The sequence below is a fragment of the Myotis yumanensis genome, unplaced genomic scaffold, assembly GCF_028538775.1.
Source record: "Myotis yumanensis isolate MYYU_CA2020_CCGP unplaced genomic scaffold, mMyoYum1.0.hap1 SCAF_13, whole genome shotgun sequence".
NCBI classification, from domain to species: Eukaryota; Metazoa; Chordata; class Mammalia; order Chiroptera; family Vespertilionidae; genus Myotis; species Myotis yumanensis.
The window spans coordinates 21853706-21880518 of record NW_027223764.1 but is presented as its reverse complement, the minus strand read 5'-3'; the positions used below and the strand labels follow the sequence as shown (position 1 = coordinate 21880518).

Here is a 26813-nt window from a genome sequence, read left to right as displayed (position 1 = left end):
TTCTAGCTTTCCCTCTACAAGTGCCAATTGAAAACACCATTTAAGGCAATAACTGAAAAAGCAGAAATCAAAATATGGAAGAGAGGTATGGCATCCTAAAGGAGCTTGTGCTATGTTCTTGTAACTTCTCTTTAGGATTTTCCCAACCGTGTCCTCATGATCCTTAGCTAAATGGTTTTGGAAGCTGATTTTCCTACTTCAGTAAACGTCGTTTTGACATTTGCTCAGCACCTCAAATGGCATCGCTCACCCTTTGAGCAGTAGAGGGGAAGTGAAGTGCCCTGAGAATCACCCCGTTCACTCAGCAGGGTTCCTGAATGTGGCTCTGAGCGCAGTGGACTCCACCACGAGTAAGAAAGGGTTACATGCTAAAGAGGTTGCAAATCCTCACTCGGTACCAGAGAACTTTGTTTTTTCCCTTTCTCAGGCTGGCATAACATGTTGTTCAGATAAGTGCTCATATAGTGCTCTGGAGTCTAACTTACTTTTTTATTTTGTCCATTATTCCACCTTCATTGTTCTTAATATCATGGACCATCTTTTGAAGCTGCCTGTAAGAGACAAAAATTCAACATAAAATATTAATAACTATGTTGATTTTTTTAAAAAACCCTATCCTACTGAAAAGAGAGACAGAACCCTACAATAAAATCCCAAATAGCATGAATTATATTGTATTTCTTTAAGTTTAATTAATCATATTTAATTGAGTTGACCATCTGCTACTAGAGTAGAGGGAAAGGGTGACTGATTCTATGGTTCTATAAGGAATGTGGTCATTGGGCCGTGGCCCCATCAGGCATCTGTGAAGGGGAATTCTGATTCCCAGAGCTGTCTGTTCTGAGGAGACATGTGAGGTCCAAGCCCTCTGATCCCATCATAAGCCTCATTGTTCATCACTTACTGTCCTCTCAGCCCCTACATTGCAAAAATGGGACTATCTTGAAGCTCACAGGATAGGCTGAAATCAGGTCCAAAATTTTTTTCATTAACTTTACTAAGTAGAATTTGGAAAAATTCTACCTAGTAATTTTAATTGTCATTTAAAAGTTACACACATAGAAAATTTATAAAGAAAATGATTAGTGAATCTGGTTGCACACGTATTTTAAACTTCTGTAGAACAAAAAGTAACATGCACAAAAATCAAAAGATAAATGACATGCAGAAGAAATATCTGTAACACATAACAATAATGGTAATAATTACAATAATGACTACAATTTTTGATTTACAAAGAAATCTTACAACGAAGTAAAAAATGATTAACGATTCAATAAAAAATGAGCAAAGGATGTGAACATATCGCTAACAGAAAAACATAAGTGGGCAACAGACCAATGAAAAGATATATATGTGTTTTTAAATATGTTTTTATTGATTTCAGAGAGAGTAAGGGAAAGGGAGAGAAAGATAGAAACATCAATTTGCTGCCTCCTGCGCCCTCTTCAACCCCCCAACCCCCACTGGGGATAAAGCCTGCAATGTGACCCCAGCAAGTGCCCTGACCAGGAATTGAACTGGTGACCTCCTGGTGCATGAGACGATGTTCAACCAACAGAACCACACTGGCTGGGCCCAATGAAAACATATCATTTATATTTAAAGAGATCTAAATCAAACAACAGTGATATATGCTCTGCTTATCAGACTGGGCAAACTTAACTCGTGTGATAATACCCATGGTTAATGAGGGTATGAAAATACAGATATTCTTGGGAATGTAAATTGTTACAGTCATCATCTGTCAAAATTTAAAATGTCCATGCCTTTTGACCCAGAAATTCCACTGTTAGGAATTGTCTTCTGAACATGGTCATAAAATTATACTATTATATAGATATCCACATTGTACACATATAAGCATTATCTATAATAACCCTCATCCTTTCTGCCTTCCCCCTAAAAAACCTGGAAACAACCTAAACACCCATCAATCACTAAAAGGGAACTACTTAAATAAACTTTGATAAAGCTATATGACAGAATACCACGAACCCCTTTTTAAAAACAAACATTTGTATTGCTGGTGTATAAAAATCCCCAAGAAATATTAAGTTAAACAAAAATGGAAAAGGAGGAAGAGGAAAAAAGAAGGAAGGGCAGTTCAGAATAGTGTGTAGTATGTGCCATCTTTGTGTGTGGGGGGGAAAGGCCATATACATGCATATGTGCTGGTATGTACATAATGTTTTATTTTTTATTTTATTTTATTTTTTTAAATATATTTTATTGATTTTTTACAGAGAGGAAGGGAGAGAGATAGAGAGTTAGAAACATCGATGAGAGAGAAACATTGATCAGCTGCCTCCCAGGTATATGCCCATATACCGGCAACCCAGGTATATGCCCTTGACCGGAATCGAACTTGGGACCCTTCAGTCCGCAGGCCAATGTAATCTATCCACTGAGCCAAACCGGTTTCGGCAATGTTTTAGAAAGATACACAAGAGGTCATTAAAACGTTGTTTTCAGAGCCAATTGAGTGCTTTTACACAAATGAGAAAAGGGAACCCCTTGTCTCTGGGTGGACACTGCCCAGTGGTAGGGCACACAGCTTGGCAAACAGACAAGGGGATTTCAGGCCCTACCAGTCCTTCTATTGGACAGTGAGGACTGGTGGCTTGGAGTGGGGAAGGGGGCTCCTACTTTATAAAAAGGGGACTTTTACTCTACACTGAAAACTTTTCTATAGTATTTGACTCTTGATAGCATGACCTTAGTGTATGACTTTTATATGTTTCACATACATATATACAGAAGCATGTTGACCACGTTTTATTTTCTTCTTAATAACATGGCTCTGCCCTGAGAGAGTAGGATATCTGAATTCACCTTTCAGGCAAGCCTTTCCTTTGTTCTGCAAAAACTGTTTGACTGGGTTTTAGTTAACAAAATGGAAAGATTATACACAATCATTGTACCTAGAGAAAATCAAGATTTCCCATAAACCTGCATGCAGATGTCTCTGATTCTGGAAGCTGGGCCTTCTGTTGGGTAATACGAATAGTGGTGCACAATTAAGCTTAGCACAGGTCTGTAAAACCCAGTGGGTTGAGGGGTACCTGGGAGGAATGTTCTCTGGTTCAGTAAGGATTTAGAACCCATATGCTACAAAGCTTTTTGGTGTGGATGGAGCCATCCAGAGCAGTGGTTCTTAACCTTCCTAATGCCGCGACCCTTTAATACAATTCCTCATGTTGTGGTGACCCCCAACCATAAAAATTATTTTCATTGCTACTTCATAACTGTAATTTTGCTACTGTAATGAATCGTAATGTAAATATCTGATATGCAGGATGTACTTTCATTGTTACAAATTGAACATAATTAAAGCATAATGATTAATCACAAAACAATATGTAATTATATGTGTGTTTTCTGATGGTCTTAGGCGACCCCTGTGAAAGTGTCGTTCGACCCCCAAAGGGGTCGCAACCCATAGGTTGAGAACCGCTGGGTAAGACAATCATATACTTTACAAAGCATTTCCCCCCAAATTCCAGTACCCACATGGAACTATTGGGAGGTAGTACATAGTTATTACAGAGTAACTTCCCACCTGCCCGCTATTAGTATTAATTATAATAAGAAAAAATCTCTGTTTAATCTGGATTTAGGATTAAAGAAAGTCTCATATTAAAGCAACTCTTTGCAAACAAAAGAGCAGGGAACTTCCTCCTCCTTCTTTATCCCTGAATCTTAACCTCGGGTCTTTTGCAGCTTTAAGTTTTATTTTATGTACCCTAAATTAGTAGCACTAGTTATTGGTCGTTTAATCTCCAGTCTAATAGCAATTTGTGAAATATTATTTGGTTCATGTGACATCTTTTGTATCTTATATCTTAAACTGTTTTTTGGGGTCCTAAACTGAAACTAGTTTTATTGCTTTAGTTTGTGAAAGTAATACAAGCTAATTTTTAAAAATTCATATGATCCAGATAGGTAACAAGTGAAAACTACTCATAATTCTTTGCTGGGAATAGGGAAGGTCAGAGAGCTGGGAGGATCCTAAGAAGGGGATAACTGATTTAAGGTTTTAAGATGAAGAGACCTGGGAGCTGGATCCTCATGCAAAATAGAAATTCACCAGGCAAAAAGAGTGAGGAACAACAGCCTGGTAGTGGAACAGCAAGTACAAAGGCTCACAGGTGAAACTGTCAGGGGTGTTGGGGTCTAGTGAGAAGTTGAGAGTGGCAAGAATTGGGGTATTGGAGGGAGGGGTATAGTAAAAATTTAAGCTTGGGGTGCAAGGAGTTAAGGTCTGTGTTAGGCCCAGGAGATGGGGTTTATAAGCGGTGGGAAGCCCTTTCAGAGACCTTTGCTCAGGGGTGTGTCCTGACTGGGGAGAAGAATGGATTAGGAGGAGGCCTGGGCATGGGGACACTGCTGGCTGGGAGATCAGTATGAAGGCAACTCTCCTGGGCCCCAGCCCAAGCCATGGCCATGGGATAGCAAAAGCACTGGGGTAATGTTAGGAGTGTCCTTTCAGGCCTCATCTGGGCAGAAGAAACACTTGATGGCCACAATGCCAGCAGCTCTCAAAGAGAAATTTGCCTGGACACAGAGCGGTGCCCCACCATATTGGGGCCTAAGACAAAATAAATCAGCAGTACTAGTCCCATCTTCAGTTTTGTTTAAATCCTCACCCAAGGATATGTTTTTATTGATTTTTAGTGAAAGATAAGGAGAGAGAGAGAGAGAGAAACATCAATTTATACATTCATTGGTTGATTCCTGTATGTGCCCTGTCCAGGGATTGAACCTGCAACCTTGGTGTACTGGGATGACACTCTAACCAACTGAGCTACCCAGCCAAGGCTAGTCCTGTCTTCATTTAAAATGTCAATATTTTCTTCATCAGGGATTTTTTTGTATTAATTTTGATTTTTAAAATATTATAGTAAATACAGTAAAATATTATACTAAATAATTTTTAAAATATTATACTTAACACTGAATTCGTGATAATTCAATTGATGTTTCTTCCTATTCAGGTTTAACTCACTGGAATTAAAAATTATACAAAGTTTATATACATTTTTGGGGACACCCTATATTGTTTATCTTGATTTACTGATTTTTGGGGGGCTCCCTTAAAGTTTAAGGTTATTATTTGTTTTACACAAGACATGTGTTTGTTATTTATTCCAATACTCTGTGAATGCACACTGAGCAAGGCATATGCAGGGCGCAGAGCTAAGCTCAACACAGATCTTGCCCTCTTGGACTGTAATGCAGGAGAGAGGTCCCGGACTAAAATCTTGTGACCTGTGTGAAACCTGGGGACAGGTATAGACAGAGAAGGGTGATTCACACAAAATATCTCCCTTTGGGTAATTTCTGTCTCAAAGCTGAAGTCTCTGGCCACCATCCGTCATTTTGAAACAGAATGGCACTTTTTAGTGACTAAGCTGGTATTTGCATGCAGCAGAACTTGTCCCCAGTTCCCCCTCTGCCTTTTCATAGCCTCCGGCCCAACTTCCCCCAGCCTGGCCTTGCTGTGACTTTATTGATGTTATATTTAGCTTTTCAAAGTAGGCAGCAAGTCTGCTTCCATCTGGACAGTGAGTCCACGGTGGAGCCGGCACAGAAGTTTCGACAGTCCCTTCCATGGGTGATAATCCGAGGCAGCCTCCCAAGGCTGAGTTGGCACCCCCAATGCCATTCACAGATGGAGGTGCTGAGGCCCAGAGAGGTCATCCTGCTTGTCTCAGATCACACAGCTTTGAAAGCCTGCTCCTAATTTTGCCTGTCATTAAGGTAGTCACAGAAATTTGGCAGTGTGACAGCCTTAAGGAATGTCCTGGGTCAACCTCCTTTCTTGTAAGGGAGGAAACTGTACTGTAGGGAAATGTTGCCATTGCCCAAGATGAATTAACTGAGGATTCCCCCAGCTCTTTCCCTCATACCCTGTTTTTTTCCCTTTCCAGACATGGCTGGAGTCTCCCGCTAGAGGATCAGCTTTTCTGTGGCAGGGATTTCTTCCACAGCCCAGAGCCACAGTCACAGGCAGAGCCCAAGAAGCCACGCCAGTCAGACTCAGTTAATCAACGGCAGCAATGGGGAAAGCCAGCACTTACTGAGCATGGATTATGTGCCAGGTACTTTGCAGGCATTACCTCATTTAGCCCTTACGATTCTAGGTAGGTCCTATAATCATCCCCATTTAAGAAAATTGGGATAAAAAATAACCACATAAAAATTACCACCTTAGCTATTTTTATGTGTACAGTTCAGTAGTGTATTCACATACACATTGTATATGCACATTGCTGTGATTATCCCAGTTTTATAGATGAGAAGTTTTCTCCAGGAAGTTAAGTAATTTCCCCCAGGTCCTTCACCCAACAAACGACAGAGATGGGACTCAAAGTCAGGCTATCTGACACGAGAACTGTGGGGAGCCGATATAAGGTTAAGCCTCGGACGGACCTGTTGGCAAAGTCACAAACAAGTCTTCTCCGAGGCTTAAACAACCCAATCCGAGAGGTGGCCACTGATTTACACGCGATGTCATTTAAAAAATAAAAATGGGGGAATTTGCTGGAAGCCGGACCACCCTTGCTGCTTGACACAGTCGCTGCAGGGAAGACACATCTGCATAGCTTATGTTTCAAGGGACCTGGAGTATATGGCATATGTTTGCTCCCCCCACCTCTTAGCACTATGTGTTTTAAACAGACCCACCTCCCCGAGAAAGGTTGTTTCCCCAGGTGGGGATTTTTTCCCTGGTGTTAGGGATTAACGGGACTAAGGAAGGGAATAAATCCGTAAAACCCCTTAACTAAGTGCCAGGCGGGTAGTTAATCACTTTAACTACAAACAATCATGCTTAAGCTACATAATCTTTACTTAGGATAATCTCCTTCAGTTACTTCCTTGTAGCTTAATAGAACAATAGAGTAACCTTGGAATGGAGATAAGAAACGCCCTAACCTTTGGGATAGAATGGATAGGATTAAAATCAACTGGTATAAATACAGATGTAACAGGACCATGAAGACAGACCTGGCTGTGATGATCAACTGAACGCTGCCTCGGTGTCATTCCTTCTTGGACTCGGAGGTGGCGGTAGCTGCGGCCTTGGTTGTCTTCCAGTCTCCTCGGCTCATCCTCTAGACGGCATCCCTCCCCTCCCCTTCCCTTCCTTCCTTCCCTCCCTCCCCTTCCTTCTTTTCCTTCCCTGTCTGTGGTCGGTGGTGGCGGCTCCAGCAACGGCTGGGCCCGATCTGTGAAGAGGCCTTAGCCAACGAAAAGGGCGACGGCGACACCTCGGAGCTCGCAGGGCGGCGGGAAGGCCCGGGCCGTGGAGATGGAGAATTCCCAGTTGTGTAAGCTGTTCATCGGCGGCCTCAACGTGCAGACGAGTGAGTCGGGCCTGCGCGGCCACTTTGCGGCCTTCGGGACCCTGACGGACTGCGTGGTGGTGGTGAACCCCCAGACCAAGCGCTCCCGAGGCTTCGGCTTCGTGACCTACTCCAGCGTGGAGGAGGCCGACGCCGCCATGGCCGCCTCTCCCCACGCCGTAGACGGCAACACGGTGGAGCTGAAGCGGGCGGTGTCCCGGGAGGATTCGGCGCGGCCCGGTGCCCACGCCAAGGTGAAGAAGCTCTTTGTCGGTGGCCTGAAAGGAGACGTGGCCGAGGGCGACCTGATGGAGCACTTCTCGCAGTTCGGCACCGTGGAGAAAGCCGAGATCATCGCCGACAAGCGGTCCGGCCAGCAGCGCGGCTTCGGCTTCGTGTATTTCCAGAATCACGACGCGGCGGACAAGGCCGCCGTGGTCAAGTTCCATCCGATCCAGGGCCGTCGCGTGGAGGTGAAAAAGGCCGTCCCCAAGGAGGATATCCACTCCGGCGGAGGCGGAGGCGGCTCCCGGTCGGGCCGAGGCGGCCGGGGCAGCGGCGGTTGGGATCAGAACGGCCTGGCGAAGGGCGGCGGCGGCTACAAGAGCTACGGTGGTTACGGCGGCGGCTACAACAGCTACGATCGTTATGGCGGCGGCTACAATGCCTACGGAGGCGGCGGAGGCGGCTCGTCCTACGGCGGAAGCGACTACGGTAGCGGCTCCGGCGGCTTCGGCAGCTACAGCCAGCACCAGTCCTCCTACGGGCCCATGAAGAGCGGCGGCGGCGGAGGCAGCGGCTGGGGCGGTCGCACTAACAGTGGACCTTACGGAGGTGGCTATGGCGGTGGGGGTGGTTATGGAGGCAGTTCCTTCTAAAAAAAATTTTAATGTCCGGGTTGACTTTAGGGGTAGCTGTTTTCAACAACCCTAGGGTCAACTCCTGAGTTCCTTTCCCTCCCACCGCCTTCCCCATTTGCCCTTGGGGGAGCCGCTTCTAAGGCTGCCTACCCTTAGGGGTATTGCCCTATTTGCCTGCCACCTCTCGTCTCCCCCTCTGAAGATGGACTCTGCCCCACCTACACATTTTTGTGTTAGTTATTGATGGACTCTATTTTTTTTATTATTACTTGGACCTTAGTCGTTTTTATACTAGCAAAATGTCTTGTTTTAATTTGTGTTTTTTTGGCGGGGGAGGGAGTGAACTTGCTGATTCTGTAGCAAAACCTGAGTGGGGGTTGGGGTGGGGGGTTAGTTTACTTTGTTGTAAGGACTTGATACCTGGCTACAGCGTTTTCTATGAAATCTACTTGGATCCCATGCCTGAAATTTGGAAGCATATGTACAAAAATCATTTTTACGTTTTATTTTTAATAAATCATTGTGTTTGACAGTAAAAAAAAAAAGGAATAAATTCTTAAAACCCCTTAACTAAGTGCCAGGCGGGTAGTTAATCACTTTAGCTACGAACAATCATGCTTAAGCTACATAATCTTTTTTTAAAAATATTTTTTTATTGATTTTTTACAGAGAGAAGGGAGAGGGACAGAGAGTCAGAAACATTGATGAGAGAGAAACATCGATCAGCTGCCTCCTGCACACCCTCTATTGGAAATGTGCCTGCAACCAAGGTACATGCCCCTGACCGGAATCAAACCTGGGACCCTTCAGTCTGCTGGCCGACGCTCTATCCACTGAGCCAAACCAGTCAGGGCAAGCTACATAATCTTTACTTAGGATAATCTCCTTCAGTTACTTTCTTGTAGCTTAATAGAACAATAGAGTAACCTTGGAATGGAGATTAGAAACGCCCTAACCTTTGGGATAGAATGGATAGGTTTAAAATCAACTGGTATAGAGATGCAAATCAAAACAACAATGAGGTACCATCTCACACCTGTCAGACTGGCTATCATCAACGACAAGTGCTGGAGAGGATGTGGAGAAAAAGGAACACTTGTGCACTGCTGGTGGGAATGCAGACTGGTGCAGCCACTATGGAAGACAGTATGGAGTTTCCTCAAAAAACTAAAAATGGAACTCCCATTTGACCCTGTGATCCCCCTTCTAGGAATATATCCCAAGAAACCAGAAACACCAATCAGAAAGGATATATGCACCCATATGTTCATAGCAGCACAATTCACCATAGCTAAGATCTGGAAACAGCCTAAGTGCCCATCAATAGATGAATGGATTAGAAAACTGTGGTACATCTACACGATGGAATACTATGCTGCTGTAAAAACGAAGGAACTTTTACCATTTGCAACGGCATGGATGGAACTGGAGAGCATTATGCTAAGTGAAATAAGCCAGTCAATGAAGGAAAAATACCACATGATCTCACTCATTCATGGATAATAGAGACCATTATAAACTTTTGAACAATAATAGATAGAGAGGCAGAACTGCCTCAAACAGATTGTCAAACTGCAGCGGGAAGGCCGGGGAGGGTTGGGGGGCAGGAGGGAGGGGGGTAAGAGATCAACTGAAGGACTTGTATGCATGCATATAAGCATAACCAATGGACATAAGACTCTGGGGGGTAGGGGAGGCCAGGGGATTGTCAAGGGCGGGGGGGGGGGGGGGGGAAGGACACATATGTAATACCCTTTGTAATACTTTAAGCAATAAAAAAATTTTTAAAAAATCAACTGGTATAAATATAGATGTAACAGGACAATAAAGACAGAACCTGGCTGTGACGATCAACTGAACACTGCCTCCAGTCATTCCTTCTTCGCCGACTCTGTCCACACCTTTGGGAATCCCTGGACCTGCTGGGGATGGACCCCAACAGAGAACCTGTGCTCTCAACCACCCGTGAGTGTCACCTTCTAACTTGTTTCAACTTGGTCCCTCACCAGGGCAGGTGACCAGCTGCACCAAGTGCCTCTTTGGGACCTTCCTCTCTGTCACTGCAGAAGGCATCTAGTCCCTCTGCCAGCCACATACTTTTTACTGGGGACACATGTGACCCTGCTACTGCCTTGCCTGGTCCCCAAGGTCAGACTTGTTGCTGGAGGGAAGCATGGAATCTTAGGGCTTGTTGCAGTCTTTAGGGAGGGGCAGAGAGAAAAGAGAAAGGGACCTATGACCGGAGGAGGGGGAAAGAGAGATGGCGATGCACGCAGGTGGCAGGAGGGACTGTGGCATGAGCTCTCTGGCGTCGGAACATGCTCAGAAGTAGAGGCTGGGAGAGAGAACCAAGATGGCAGCATAAGGTATAAACCTATGCGTGCTGCCTCCCACAACAACATTGGAACTATAACTATAAGATAAAACAGCTATCATCCAGAACCACGGGAAAGCTGGCCGAGTGGAAGTCATACAACTAGAAAGAAAGAAAGAAGTGCATTGAGACTGAATAGGAGGTGCAGAGGCACTAAGAACAGAGGTACGAAGGCGAGCGCGAGGCGGCTGCACCTGGGTGCATGGTTTTTTTCAATCGGAAGGGGATACAAGCTCTCGAATGCACTGAGCTCATTTAAGGTGAGATTCTGAGGTCCCAGACTCCTACGGGGAGAAACTGGACTGTCTTGCAGCGGTTTGGAAAGCAAGGGTGGCCTTCTCGCAGAGCTACTCTCAGGGATCATTGTTGCTGTTGGGGCATGGCACTTGGGGACTCAGAGACTCGGAGTCAGACTCAGAGTCGGAGTTGCAGAGACTCGAGGAGTCGCAGAGATGCTGATGACAACCATTGCTGTTTGCTCCGCCTTGGTGATTCTCTGAGACCCCACCCCACTCAATTTACATCCCCACCCAAGCTGTGCCAGTGGCCAAAGGAATCACCTGTGCTTTTGCAGCCTAACCCAACAAACTGCAGCTGGGTCAGAGCGCTCTAAAACTTCCAAAGTCCAAACAAATAGGAGAAATCTGTTGATATCGTTGTAGCTCCTGCTGGGTGGACCCACACAGTGGTTGACTTGGAGATCCAGGAGCCAGGGTACCCCTGGTCAGACACCAGATTTCAACTCCTCACATCCATAAGGGACACACTCAAGAAGCAGACTCAGTGAGCACCAAAGCCCCACTGAAGCAAGTCCTGCCTCATAAGGGTGTCTCCAACACAGCAGTTCTTCCACTATAGACACAACGGGTCCTCACAGTCAGCCAAAAAATGCAGAGACAAAGAAACATGTCACAAATGAAAGAAATGGAGGAAAGCAAACTAATGGGGGACATAGAGTTCAAAACCACAGTTATAAGGTTACTCAAGAATCTTCTATGAACCTCCGAGGAACTTAGTAAGACCTTCAAGGATCATAATGAGAATGCCAAAAAAATGGACCAGCCAGAAATTAAACATACACTGACTGAAATTAAAAATAAAAAACAGAGATCCAACAACAGACTAGAGGATCCCAAGAATCAAGTCAAAGATTTGAAATACAAAGAAGCAAAAAACACCCAACTGGAAAAGCAAAATGAAAAAAGAATCCAAAAATATGAAGATAGTGTAAGGAGCCTCTGGGACAACTTCAAACATACCAACATCCGAATTATCAGGGTGCCAGAAGAAGAGAGAGAGCAAGATACTGAAAGCATATTAGAAGAAATCATGACAGAAAACTTCCCCTACCTGATGAAAGAAATAGACTTACAAGTCCAGGAAGCGAAGAGAACCCCAAACAAAAGGGATTTAAAGAAGACACATGATAATTAAAATGCCAAGGGCTAAAGACAAAGAGAGAATCTTAAAAGCAGCAAGAGAAAGACAGTTAGTTACCTACAAAGGAGTACCCATACGACTGTCAGCTGATTTCTCAACAGAAACCATGCAGGCCAGAAGGGAGTTGCAAGAAATATTCAAAGTGATGAATAGCAAGAATCTACAACCAAGATTACTCTACCCAGCTAAGCTATCATGTAGAATGGAAGGTCAGATAAAGAGCTTCACAGACAAGAAAAAGCTTAAGGAGTTCATCACCACCAAACCAGGATTATATGAAATGCTAAAGGATATTCTTTAAGAAGAGGAAGAAGAAGAAAAAGGTAAAGATAAAAATTATGAACAACAAATAAATACCTATCAACAAGTGAACCTAAAAATTAAGTCAGAATAAACTGATGAATGTAATAGAAGCAGGGGCATAGAAAGGGAGTGGACTGACAATTCTTGGGGGGAAGAAGGTGTGGAGGGTGCGGGAAGAGATTGGACAAAAATCTTACACCTATGGATGAGGACAGTGGCAGGGGGTAAGGGCATGGGGTGGGATGGGAACCAGGTGGAGGGGAGATATGGGGGAAAAAAGAGGAACATCTGTAATAATCTGAACAATAAATATTTATTTTAAAAAAAAGAAGTAGAGGCTGGAAACTGGAAGGAGGCCTGAGCACCACAGCCTCGTGTGTCCTTTCTCGACACCCTGGTCAGAAAGACAACGGAGGAGTCCTGGGTGGAGGGAATGCGTGCACGTTGCACGTGAGCATCTCACAGCCTGGGTTGTCGTACTAACCACGTATTAAATGGGGAAAGTAGTTTGCAAGTTTTTCCAGACACTCTGCCATTTTTTTTCTTTCCCCTACTGAGATTTGCAAATATTTTGTGGTAGTCTTTGGCACGTCCAAACTGCTGATCTGGGTTATAAGCAGACAGAAACTGGGCTGACTGGGCACAACCATGAGTAGGGATGATTATACTAAATCCCTGAATCCTTAAAAAAAAAATCCTGGAATGCTTTATCCTATCAGAGGCAGCTAGTCATGGGACACATCACCCTGAACTGATGAGCTGACAAGGAAACCATGCTATATTAGCTTTTAAAAGTTCTTAGAAGATTTCATTTGATGTGACACAAGTTGTCTGGCTTTCCCTGTCCCTGGTTTTATGGGCAGGAGCCACTGGGTCCTAAAGGGCTGCCGTGCTTTCCTTCCTCTTCACACTGAGTAAACCTATATAATTCTAGAAAATGAATGTGTTTTAAGACTTTGAGCATGTTCTTTTCAAAATTAACCTAAGGGAGGAAAATGAGTCGTAGCTGTGTGTACATGGTACACTATAATATTGATACCCACTTGTCTGGGCATCCATTTGCCCAGCTAAAGTATTTTCAGGGAGTAAATAGTATGGGATGGTATTTCCCATTACTGGAAAAAATTGACTCAGTTAAGCTCATTTCACTGGGCTCTGCATAAAAGGATATTGGGGGCCTTGGCCAGTTTGGCTCAGTGGATAGAACATCGGCTTGTGGACTGAAGGGTCCTGGGTTCGATTCCAGTCAAGGGCATGTACCTCGGTTGCAGACTCCATCCTGGGGCCCTGGTCAGGGCGTATGCGGAAAGCAACCAATTGATGTGTCTCTCTCACATCGATGTTTCTCTCTCTGTGTCTTTCCCTCTTATTTCCACTCTCTCTAAAAAATAAATGGAAAAATATCCTCAGGTGAGGATTAACAGCAACAAAAAGTATATTGGAGAACATGATGTGTAGGGATTGAAGTAGAAGCAAGCTTTTAATTATTAAAAACCATTCAGAAATGTTTATTGATAATACATTTTTTAAACATATGAAACAATATCTAATTGGTCAAATAAGAATATGATCATGGGTCCCTTAAATAAACTATTTTAAGTAAATATGGAAAATTTCAATATCAATTTTTTTATTGTGGTAAAATACACACAATATAAAATTCACCATTTCAATCATTTCAAAGTATACAACTCAGGAGCATTTAGTCATTCCCAATGCTGTACAATCACTGCCACCACCTAGTCACAGAACACTCTCCTCACCCCGGAAGGAAACTCATACACAAAAAGCAGTCTTTAGCAATTTTGAAGCAGATTCTTTTTCAATCAACTGTTGGGGTATTTGCATGAATAGTTTTTGTTTTAATTCTGTTAAGAGGTTGTCTTCAGAATTCATCAGGCATGTTAGGCCCAATCATCTGGGATTGACTTGGCAACTGTAATGATCTTTGAATGTGGAAACGATGTGAAATCAAAAGTCTTTCCATTGTAAAAAGAGAACTTTGCCCATGAACAGGCTAAAGAGGCCGTTTAAAGGGCAACATAGTCACATATGGGTAAGAGGTTCAGTTTTCCAATGACTTAGTATTCCATTTTCCATCTTCCTTTTTTTTTTTTTTTTTGGAAGTACATTTCTCATGTTTGTATTTGATTCTCCAGTATTTATTTGCACTACAGCAAAATGACAATTTCTTTCCTGTTCAGTATTAAATATGGACATTAACATGCTTTATGTGCTTGAAAGATTATTCTTTCTTCTGCAACGTTTTACACTTTGAACAAAGTGAAGTTGTCAAGTAAACAGCAACAACAAAAAATTGAACATGGGAGGACATTTCTTCTGACTTTGAACTCTAATCCTCTAGTCCAGCGATTCTCAACCTGTGGGTCTCGACCCCTTTGGAGGTCAAACGACCCTTTCACAGGGGTTGCCTAAGACCATCGGAAAACACATATATAGTTACATATTGTTTTTGTGATTAATCACTACGCTTTAATTATGTTCAATTTGTAACAATGAAAACACATCCTGCATATCAGATATTTACATTATGATTCATAACAGTAGCAAAATTATAGTTATGAAGTAGCAACGAAAGTAATTTTATGGTTGGGGGTCACCACAACATGAGGAACTGTATTAAAGGGTCGTGGCATTAGGAAGGTTGAGAACCACTGCTCTAGTCCAAGTACCCTTAAGTACCCTTAGTCATGGCCTCCTTGGGAATTCCTTTAGGTAGGGAGCTGTTGCCTCCCTGCTCTGACCTTTCCCTCTTTCTTATCACCACTTTCTTGAACAATGTTCCATTCTTTCAGCTAACAACTGTTGAGTGAGCCACCTCAGTCTGAGCTGGCTCAGATCATTGATTCCTGCCTGGGTGTTCGTGACAGATAACACTAATGCCTGAGCCTGTTACACTTCGTGCTGTCTAATTCTGATCCAAGAATTAGAGACACTGCCTTATCCAACTGGATGCCATGCTTATGACACTATTTGTGGGCTCAGGAAAGCCCAGGCTAGGAGGATTTTAGGGGGACATTCACTGAGCTCTCTTTCTAGTCAACATAGTTACTGTTGCAACACCCCCATTATGGTATATATTATCATTCCCATTTTCCAGCTGGTAAAGCTGAGGCTAAAAAAGATCTTTTCAAAGGCCATGAGCTAGTAGGTACAGAGCAAGTACCCAAACCTAGGTCTGCCTGATTCCAAAGCTCATATTCTTTCCAGAACAGCAAATACACCTCTCTGAGCACTTCTTAAATTACACCACATTGATCCTGTACACTCAGTCCACACGTAAGACTAACTCTGCTCCTTATAACTCATTTTCAGATTACATTCGTGTTCATTATTGTGGGAGCATTCTTTATTTTATTCATTTATTTATTCAGATAGAGCAATGCTTTACTCACATGGAGAAGAGATAGAGCAAAATCAACATCAGTGGTGTGCAATGGTCCCTTGTGGCTAACCCCAGCTCCCTGCAGCCATTTGGCCTGCAGGTAATCCTCTCTCCTGAAAGGCAGTGGTGTGCCTGAGGGCCATTGCCATACTTGCCTAAGCAGAACAAAGGAACAGGAGCACTCCTTGAGCATGAAACAGGGAAAGATATTCTCAAACAAGGTGATAAGCTTGGCACAGCCTGCAAGAACTCCTTATCTCTTGGTAAGGAAGTATTCCAGGCCCAAGGGCCATTCTTATGTGGTTGAGTGGGGCTTTGAAATACTGCACGCATGAGACTGCCTCTCCCAGCAATTCTTTATTGGAATTACTTGATTAAATGTCTTTCTTCCCAGTGGACTTCGCATTCCTCAAAGGCAGTGACCAGATCAGTGCTCACTGTACAGTACATGCTCAATAAATGTCTCTTCACTGAAGAAAGGAAAGAATGAGGGATGAATGAATGAAGCCGTGAATTGCTGATCAGAAAGCTGTCAGAGGAGAGAGGGGTTGGGAGGCTAGATGAAAGAAGGTAAAGGGATTAAGAAAAAAAACCACCCATATATATATGGCACATATACATAGGCAACAATGTGGTGTTAGCCAGAGGGAAAGGGGGTTGAGGGGCTAGGTGAAGATGGGCAAAGGGGAGAGGGGAGAATGGGAACAGAAAGAGACTTGGCTTGAGGCAGCGGGCACACAATGCTGTGTGTAGATGATGTTTCCTTGAGTTGTACACTTTGCAACCTATATGGTTTTATGAGCCAATGTCACCCTAAGAAATTCACTTAAAAAACTTTTAAAAGGAGAGAAAGAAGGGGTAAAAAAAGAAGGCAACTGCAGAGGTGCTTGTCTCAACACAATAAGACACCTGAAAGAGACCTAAATTTAGCACCTGACCAGTGGGAGAATTATTTAAAACTGTACATCAAACACATCTGAGTAAGCGTGGCATTCAAGTTTGGACCTAGAAACATGTAAAAGCCTGAAATACTGACAGCATGATTGGGTGGGCTTCACTGGGGATTCTGACTAGTAAATTAGTTGCCTTTTAATTTTAAAAAAAATGTCTAGTAAGATTTTAGAATACAGACTAAGTTAGAATGTTTAATTGGCCAGTAAATGACACAGGGGGAAAAAAGCAGGGTGTGGACTGCTCATCTTCCTGGCTGGCAAACATTGAGGTGTAGTTCTAGAACAGGCTCTGCTGGTGCGAGCTTGAACAGGTAACTTCACCTCTCTGGGCCTTGGCTTTCTTACCTGAGAAATAAAGGGGCAGAAGAGATGGCCTCTCAGTCCTGGGCAGGTAAACCTCTATGATCTGGGTAGGGGCTTCCCCATTGATGTCCATGTCCCTACGCATTGCGGGGGGAGCAGGCTCAGCCTCGTGGCTCGTGGAACCTGTGGCCAGCACTGGCTACATAATTTCTGGGGCCAGTGTATTATGAAAATGCAGGGCCCCTTGTTGAGTATTATTCAGAGTTTCAAGACTGTGACAGCACGTCATTAACCCCAGAATGGGGCTCTTGGGACACGGGCCCTGTGTGAGTGCCCGGCCACACTACCAGGGAGCTCACAGGCCCCTGCTGCATGTGGGAAGGGATGCTGTCTGGATGGAGTAGGTCTGGGGCCCCAGCTAGCCTGGGGGAGGCAGGGATGCCCCTGGGGTTATGAGTTCCTTTCTCAGGAAAGTGGCTAATGGAGAAGCATGACTCACCAAGGAGGTACATGTCCCTGAAGCTGGCTTCCTTGCCTTACTTTTGAAATTAGCACTGAAACAGCCATGCTGGGCTGTAGGAAAATGGCTTATTTGGGGACCTAGACCAGAAGGGGTTATAAAAAACATTGGAGTTAAAAATAAGCCTGTAGGTGTCGCTGCCCACAGATCCTTTCGGAAGGGAGGTGGGATGGGACAGGTAGGAGAAGGTGGGCCAGACCAGGAGAGCAGGGGCCTGTGGGAGGAGCTGTTTGGGAGCAGCCCTCAGCTGTCAGTGGCAAGGCTATTTCTACAGTTGCCAAGAGTACTGAAGCCCCTTTAGGTTGGAGGCAGAATCTGGGATCAACCAGGAGCCTGGAGCATCTGACATCACATCAGACAGCAACCCCACGCCAGCGTGCATCCCTCACATTCCTGACAGCACAAGAGAATCAGGAAAACTGTTTTTCTGACATCTGGATAAGATCAATACCAACTTAAGAAGTCAGAGGTAGAAGCAGAGCCTATTCCAGGAGGATCTTATGTCTAGAAATTTTTTCCTGCTCCCATTTCTCTACCCAGGGGAGAACAACATGTACCTCAATGGTGCATGTAGTTCGTGGAATCCAGTTTTGTTAGAAACAAAATATTTTTTTTTTGAAAAAACAAAAAAACAAATCATTAAAATATAGGCCCAAGTACTTCGAGCCCTTTCCCTTGGCAACCCTTCACTCAAACCATCCCTGACCAAGGAAAATGAGTTCAGTGAGCAGAGGCTGCATCAATTGCAAAGTTACATATATTATGTTCTAAACTTTAAGTACATACTGTCGCTATAAAAATATGCAAATGGATATGTGCTTCCTGGTCTGAATCAGAGATTTTCAACAGTAGCACTATTGACATTTTGGGCCAGATAATCCTTTGCGATGAGGACTGCTCTGTACAATGAAGGATGTTTAGAAGCACCCCTGGCATCTACTACTAGGTGCCTATAGCACCTCCCTCCCCAATTGTGGCGATCAAATGTCCCTAGAGGGCAAAATTGACCCTGGTAGAGAACCACTCATCTCAATGATGCAGCTATGTCTAGGGTTTATTAAAAAGCCAAAGAAAACCATCCGTTGTTTCAATTTCCCTATAACAAGCTGTCATTTACTTTCTTTTTTTTTTCTAAACTGTATTCTTTAATAAGCCTAGATTCTTTGATGTCATTGCATAAGGGCAATAGTTAGGTCCTCTTTGAAAATGAACTAAACTAGTAAATTCTACAGAAGAAGTTAGTCATCTGTTGGGGTTGGGGGGTGGAGAAGAAGCAAGAGATTGTCTGTAAATGTGTGTCTGAAGCATTTGGTACCAGCCTTGTCTCCTCTAATCCAGTGATGTGGGAGGCAGGGATGGAATGTAATTGCGGTTCAGTTCTTGGAAACCTAATTAACTGCATCCTAGCCCATTTGGAGATCGGTTGCATAGAGGAAGGACTTGTTCAGACATGGCACATAGGTGATCATTGGATTCAGGAGAGGGCGTGCCTTGGATATGTGGACTCTGGTGTAGATTTTCCTGGCACAGCCACGGGTGAGAAAGAGTGCCATGAGTTTTCTTAGCTGATGATTCTGAGACACACACACACATAGCAAATATCTACTAATGTGGCTTCTGTGTGGCTTTTCCATAAGGACAAAGAGGCTTTGTCTGAATAGTCCATCCATCGGTGTGACACAAATGGCCCAGCTAAGAGGATTCTCAGATGACACAATGCAGTGTGAGGAGAATGGAAGCCTATCGGATCTCTATCATCAGAAGTGGTGCCTCCTTTTTGCCTTCCCACATCAGCACTGGCCTTTAACCCAAGCTTATAAAGAAGGAGAGGAGTGATGCCCCCAGACACGTGTGTACTCAAGACTTGCTCTATCCACCGTGAGCCCCTGGACAAATATTATCAGTGTATTTCAGTCCATGTTATTTTATTTGGTCTTCACAACAAGCCTGTGAGGAGGGCATCTCTAGTTTTATTTGACAGTTGAGGAAACTGAGGCTTAGAGAAGTTGAGTGACTTCCTCAGGACCCATGGTTAGTAACTGGAAATTGGAGTTCAGCCCTTTTGGGCTCCAATTGCATTGTCCTTCTAAATACATCAGAGTTACCTTCTAGATAATCTTATCTGGATGCTCTCTAGAATCCTCTGGCCCCAGTGTTCAGAGGTGGGCAGTTTCAACAGATTAAGAAAAGAGTTTGAAAACAGCTTGTCTCAAATACATGGATAATTCAGGAAATATTCCTGAGAGTCATGGGATAAAATAACAGTGTTAGGAAATGTAACATATGTTAAGCATGGTCTCCATGCTTAAAGGATCACACAGAGTTGAGAGGGACTTTGGGAATTATCTGGCCCAAACTCCCTGTTTTGTAGATGTGGGACACAGGGGAGATGAAATTCTATTCAGGATGCTGTGGTAGAAAAGGAAGAGAAGGGCATATATGGAGGCATCATAAAGGAAAGACTATAGGGTGTGGTAGGTGAGTGGAGGTGCAGAGAGAAGGATGACTTTGAGTTGATGATGAAACTATTGACAGAAACAAGGAGGACCAGAGAGGGCGCTAGTGCCAGAATGGTGAAAAGAAGGTGAATTTGTTTCTTCAGAAATTGGTATCTCAAGTAACTAGAAACTCTAATTGAGAATTCCAAGACCTGAGAAGAGAAGTCATATCCCAGAATTTGTTAAATCAGATCTCCAAGTGAGAGTCCTAGCATTAAACCCAGACACCCATGACAGGGCTCTGTCATGCTCAACAGTTGCATTAGCCTCTTAGATTAAGGCGGAGGAGGGATGTTTCTCACATCTACAGTCCATGCAAAGCTTAATGCCACAAATGTCAGAATCAACAGGTAAAATAACCAAAATAGCCAGAAAGAAGAACTGAAACTAACATGACATTTATCAATGATCAATGTAAAGTCCCATGTGAAAATCAATTGCATCCTATGGAATTAACAAGAATAATAATACTGATATTAATTAAATATTATTTTAAAACTACCATTTTAAAATCCAATATTACATAGTGAATCCAGATTCACTATGTGTCACTGCTTCACAAAATAATTTATTTAATCCTTTCAGCAGCCATATGAGATCCATACTGTTATTATCTCTGTCTTATCAGCTGCAGAAAAGAAACTGGGACCAGGGAGATTAAATAAATGTACCTAAAGTTAATATGTGTCAGTTTGACTGAAAACTACTGTACTCTTTAACCAATAAGATAAGGACTGTAGAGACTTGGCTTAACCAGACTCATGTCAAAGACCCTTTGCATTTGTAAAAATAAGTGAACATGTGTTTTCAGGTGCTTCAAAGAAAAATACAAAAGCACAGATGATGAGTCTCTGGGAGGATATTAAAAGTACAAAAATATAAAATTTCCTTTTCAAACTAGTTTCACTAACTTGAAAAGAACATAGTCAACGTAATCAGGATTGTAAATTTCGAATGTTTACCTAGAAGTGTAAACTTTTTATGACCATAGGAATGTTACTGTGGGAGAACCCAGGTCTTAGCTGGGTTTCTGATGATATAATTATCTCGTAAAATCCAGGGAAAATTATGACTAATAATAAACTAGAAGATCCTGAAGGTTTATGAATTAACAGAGAAACCTACTTTCTGTAGTGCCCCAATGGGAGAGAAAAGGGGAGAATCTGTGCTCACGCATTTCTGTGGTCCAATATAACTTAGCCACCTCATCTTCCTCAGTTCTTCCATAGCACAGTCTCAGGGTGATACTGATCCCCAACGGTGTTCATCGAGGAACCTTCTCTTTCTCCTTCATTCTGAGGATCCCTTGTTTCCTTCCAATCCTGCCTTCCCTCCTTTCCTTGGCTGATTCTGCTTTTCCTTCCTTCCTGGTCACTCCTTCTGCTCCAGTTTTTTTTCAGCCCTTGAATATATCCCCTAGATCAGGGTCTTTGATAATCCTAAGAGTGTATATACACAACTCTCCACTTATATTGTCATCTGGTGCCAAATAATTGCACAGTTAGGCAACCTTTTGAATTGATGTTAACCAGTTGGGACAGAGGATTTAAACCACAGGGATCAAGTATTTCATTTACCTATTTCTCACACTCCCATGTAATTACAGAAAAAGAGGTAAGATGGTGCTTTAAGTCCATTGTGCTTACAATTTCATTTCTTTCAAAAGTTCCACGTTGACAGTGCACATTTTACCAAAACGGGCCAATTCTGTACAGACAACTGAGTAACCAAGTGGGGAAAAAAAGTTATTTCTGCCTAAGCCGATGAGTGTAGTGTATGATTATCCACAATATAATTTTGTTTTTCTACCCCATAATCTATGGGTGTATATTACCTATGACCACTCTATGATCAAGCTGGACTTTGTCCCAGAGGGAGGGACCATCAAGTAATTTAGGTTCTATTGCTTTTCTTTAAATTCCCATTTGTATTTCCTGAAAGAGGTTCTAAGACTTAGTATAGCTCCAGGTTGTGGAATATCTCTAAGAATGACCTATAAAAACCCTCCTGCTCATTGGTGAGAGGCCCTAACATCCATTCCTTGTTAGTTTCTTTGGCATGTCTTCCCTACCTCTTCTTCCCTTCCCCTCTTCACTGCTGTGCCCCAGATCCAGGCCTGCAACACTATATGCTTGGGTTACTTAACTGCCCCCATCTACTGAGTCTCCCTGCCTCCAGTTTCCCTCCCCCTCCAGTCCATCCTGCCAGCTTCCTATAAGTTTGCTGGCGTGACCCTCTAACAGTGTAACCCATTCTCTAACCTTGTCCTCACTGTCCTTTGTAATCTGGCCCCACCCCATGCATCCAACCTTATCGGGAACTTCTGGTCCCGCACGCTCTATTCTGTTGTCTGTGCTGGGCAGAAAACTCTCACTATCTCACCATGGACCCTTCTGAAGTCCAGCTCCACGTGTCAGCTTCTGTATTTCCTCCCTCCCAGGACATAATGCTTTCCTTCTATGGTTATCTTACCTACCTCTCAAAGCCTAGCTCTTCTTTCTAAAATTAAATTTATTGGGGTGACATTGGTTAATGAGATTATGTAGGTCTCAAGTGTACAAGTCTGTGCTACATGACCTGTATATCTAACTAAAAAGCTTCTGCTCAGCAAAAGAAACCACCAACAAAACAAAAAGGCAACCAACCGAATAGAAGATATTTTCAAAGCCTAGCTCTTGAAGCAAGCACCTTCTCCCTGAAACCTTCTCCAGCTACTCTAATTCCTTTCTTATATTACTACTTCCATTGTTTTCCTTGCCCTCCTCCCATGAGGGTGTAGAAACTTGAGATCAAGGGCTTGACAGAGTGCCTATTTGTCCCTGCAGATCAGCCACAGACACCCAACAACATGCCCTCAAAATGGCTGACTTAGCGATACCGCCTACAGATTTCACATCACGTTCACTTCCAACTGCATTTACCACGCACCTACCAGGCATACGGCCCATATTCTAACTATGAAGGGCTGTCCTTTTGCCAATGCCAGGCTAATTTCTCTTAAATTTGGTCTCAAAAGTTTTAGTTCCTTGATATTTGTAATAACTTACTTGCTACACAAGTCACACCTGTGAAAAATTGAAGTTCAAATGGCAGTTGGAATATAAAACAGTCATTGAACATTTTAAAAGTTCCAGTCTCCAAAAACCACCGTGCCCTTACAATGAGACAAAAAGAAAACTTTCAAACTCAAAATTTGGGAAGTTATCTTTTCCATAGATCAAAGAAGTTTCTTGATTCTTGCCCCTGGGTCATTTCTGATTTATTTGTTCTAAGTGGATTTTTATAGATAATTGTTACACTGACATAAGAACATGAGAAAACCAGACCCAATCTCCCCAAAACACTTGTGATATATACCCACAAAGTAAATTAATAAAATGATTACAACAACCCTTAACATTACATAGCAATCTACAATGAAATTGTTGAGGACCAAAGTAGACTTTTCCTTAGCAAAAGCTTGCTGTATTCAGACTCTGAAAGCTGATCTTTTGTAGAATCTAAACTTTTGACATTTCTTTTTATTTTCTCTCCAGAGCTTTACACTTTATTATCGGCAACAGCCAGCTGGAACAAACCCACTTATTCCTACACACTTCTTTAAAAATCCTGCCCACTTCCCTATAGCAGTTGCCACCCACTGCCTTAGAACTAGAAAGTATTCTAGGATTTCAGTTTTTCTAAGATGCAGTAAGAGCATTGGGAAAAAGCAGAAGAAGGAGAAGAAGAAAAAAAAGTATTGATTGGGGAGAATCTTACCTCAACTTTTGACTGGCAGGAACAGTTATTTTATTAAGCTTGTCCATTCTTCTTGGTGATGATAAGAGCCACAAGTAACCGTCCAGTGGTAACGTCAGCAGTCCCTGGCCCTCCTAGGGAGTAGCATGATAAACCTTTGATCTCAAGGGCCCCCGTCACTTGAATCTGATTTCTGAGAGTTCAGACTGCTGGCAAACACCCTTGCACCAGGGAGAAGTAAAACTTGCTCGAACACATAGCTAAGTTTCATGTTTCTACATAATCATGTGATCTGGGGAGCCAGCCAGCTTGGCTGACTACTCCACGTTGTGTAAACTTTAATAGTGAAACCTATTGGACATGCAAATTTCTTTCCAGCTGCTTTCTTTTATAACCAGATTTGTAACCAGGTCAGGGCAAGCTCTGCTGGTCACTACTTCCTGTTGTCTCAAACACATTTAGTCCTATTTCCAGCAGGTGTCACACTGTCCCCAGCAGCTTCCTGGGCTCAAGAAAAAGCAGACTAATTCATTCCATCTGAAGGTTTCTTTGAAACTTTATGCTCATTTGCATAAAGTCATGGGTAAACTTTTCCACTTAAAGATGGAAATTATATGAAAATGGCATTTTTATATTGTTCTGCTTGTTCCTTCCACCTTCCAAATATTTTTTAAAGTATTTAAAATAAACTCCACCATAAGATAGGTGTCCTCCTTATCAGGTTGGTGGAGTCAGAAGTTATGCCGATAGCCAGATGCTTGCAAACAAAACCAGGATGTACCCAAATGCCAGCTGAGAACAAATCCAACCATCTCCCAACAATGCAATTCTGACATCAGGCCATTTGGAAGTTCCCTAGAAACAGGGTGCCACTCTCCTCACTGCCTTTGTCCCCTTCTGCCCTCATCCACTGCTCGCTATCCCCTGCTCACCAGACCCAGTGGAGTGCAGACCTGGGAGCAGTAAGGGCATCCGGAGCACAGCGGGTGGGGCAGGAGCAGGGAGGAGGGAAGCACACCTCTGTGTGCGGGGCTGACCCACCAGAGAGGCCCACTTCCCTCTGGAAGACTCGCCTACTCCTTTGCCCTATTCTGAAAACCTCTGATTTGTTTGTCATGTAGAGAGCAGAAGGCAGTTTGGGGCCAGGGAAGAAGGAAATGAGAGGGACCATTCCTTTTATACCTAGACACACTCTCCTGTAGCGAGCAGGAATGCCCTGCTCATCTTTGTGAGTAGGAACACATTTTCCACCATGATCCAGGTGACCAGTCCTCTCCCCAGTCTAAAGAATACACAGAAAGGACAAAGTAGAGGGCCCCCAGGTAATTCTCCTGTTACAGACCCAAGATAGAGGGGGAAGAGACAAAGGAGAGAAGACAAAAGGAAGAGGAGGAGGAGGAGGGAGGCAGGGGTGGGGGTGCTAGAGCAGTAGTAATGGCAGAAGTAGAAGCAGTAGATGGATTTCTTCCCTCCTGTGCCTCACCTTTGTACAGAGGTTCTGTATTTCTCCAGGTACATCTTCATTATTCACATTCATGTACTACATCTGAATTTCTAGTTCGACCAGATGTTTAGGAGCTGAGTCCTCAGAGCTATTGAAGGGTAGGGCCCTTCTGCTTGGCCAAGCCACCGAATTGGCTAGTCCAGCAAGAGGGCAGACAATCTTCATAAGAAACATGAGAGCACTTGTCACCTGAAATCATTTATTTTCCCCAAACAAACAGCTCAATATTCTTGCAGTGTATCCTGAAGGAGCTCCAAACCTCCTCCCACCCTCTTCCCAGAGTTCCTAACTGAAACCAGTAGTCTAGGATGATGAAGACACATGTAATGTCATCAAGGATCAGGAAAACCAAGCTTCACTGAATGAAATGATGATAATCAGCTTGTTCCTTCTAAATAATGGTAAAGTACACCCATCGGCCACTTGATTTTTCTCTCAACCAAAACTCTGCTCAGCACCTGGGCTGGCAACTTCTTATTTTCCCCAGAGAAAAAGACTGGGGGCAGGAGTTACACTTCTGCTTTTTCTTTTTACAGCCACTTGTCTTTCTTCTTTTTACTGTATTTAGTCTGACAGGATAAGAATGAGAGTCTACTTTTTCAGACTGGACACTTTGCCCCATGCGGTGTGTAGCGTGACAGCCACAATGTTCCAGGCTGCCCCAACAATTCAGCAGGTGTAACCGATTTCCCATGGAGGTCAGTGCAAGCATGAAAACCGAGGACACTGAGTCTTAGCCAACACTTATAAAAGGAATGAGATCACAAAACATGGTTTCCACAGCACATGAAGAACAACATATCATGCCAGAACAACATATCTATGCTCACTGTGCCATGTCTCTATCTACATGGCACAGTGAGCATAGAAATTGATTAATCACCAGATTAACAGATGAAAAATGGATAATCCCAATCTTACAGGAAACTGAAAAGTCCTATACACTGCTGATAAAAATGTAAGCAGGTGTAATGACATACTTACCGATGACAAGTGTGGGCCATCGACGTAACTGAGCACGAAGAGTATTCCATGTACATCGAAGTCATGCACAAGAATTGTCATTGAAGCACCATTTCTAATAGAAAATAAAATAACCCAATGTCCTATCAACAAGAGAATGAATATATTAGTTGTGGCATATTCATGCAATGGAATACTATTACCCAGTGAAAAATGAGTGAAGTACAATTGCATTAGTATGGATAAATAACAAAAATAATTTAAGCAATAAAGACAAGTTAAAAAGATCATATAGCATGATTACAGTTATATTAAGGTTAAAGACATGTAAAACTAACTCATATAATTTATAACATGTACAGATATAGTCAAACCAAGGCAGGGAACAATAAATGTAAAATTCAGGAGAATGGTTACCAAGGAGCGGGATTGGAGTGAAGGGGCACACAGGGTTTCAATGGCAATGCCAGTGTCCTATTTCTTGAGTGGTGGGTACATAGGTACCTACTGTAGCTATTAAATATTTAACAAAAACAAATTCAAGAAGATCTGGACTAGAATTATGGTCCAAAGCCAGGACAGAATGCCTAAATCTCAGTTAG

The 26813-nt window shown here is 43.1% G+C and overlaps 2 protein-coding genes across 4 annotated transcripts in view; one reads left to right on the top strand and one right to left on the bottom strand.

Annotated features, from left to right (window-relative positions):
- BLNK (B cell linker) overlaps positions 1-24053 on the bottom strand; it is a 71770-nt gene extending 47717 nt beyond the window's left edge. The window contains exons 1-2 of one of the 3 annotated variants that reach the window (XM_070432609.1): positions 23766-24053; positions 486-551 (exon numbers count right to left, since the gene is read on the bottom strand). In XM_070432609.1, coding sequence (XP_070288710.1) covers positions 486-551; positions 23766-23812 — 113 coding nt within the window. In that variant the 5' untranslated portion in view covers positions 23813-24053. Of the gene's footprint in view, positions 1-485; positions 552-23765 lie in introns of those variants that run through there. The other 2 variants (XM_070432607.1, XM_070432610.1) reach the window with 2 other exon arrangements.
- On the top strand, positions 7316-9055 carry LOC139021482 (heterogeneous nuclear ribonucleoprotein A0-like). Its single transcript, XM_070431865.1, has one exon. The coding sequence runs from the start codon at positions 7316-7318 to the stop codon at positions 8225-8227; it is 912 nt and encodes a 303-aa protein (XP_070287966.1). The 3' UTR covers positions 8228-9055.
- Positions 24054-26813: the final 2760 nt, after the last annotated feature.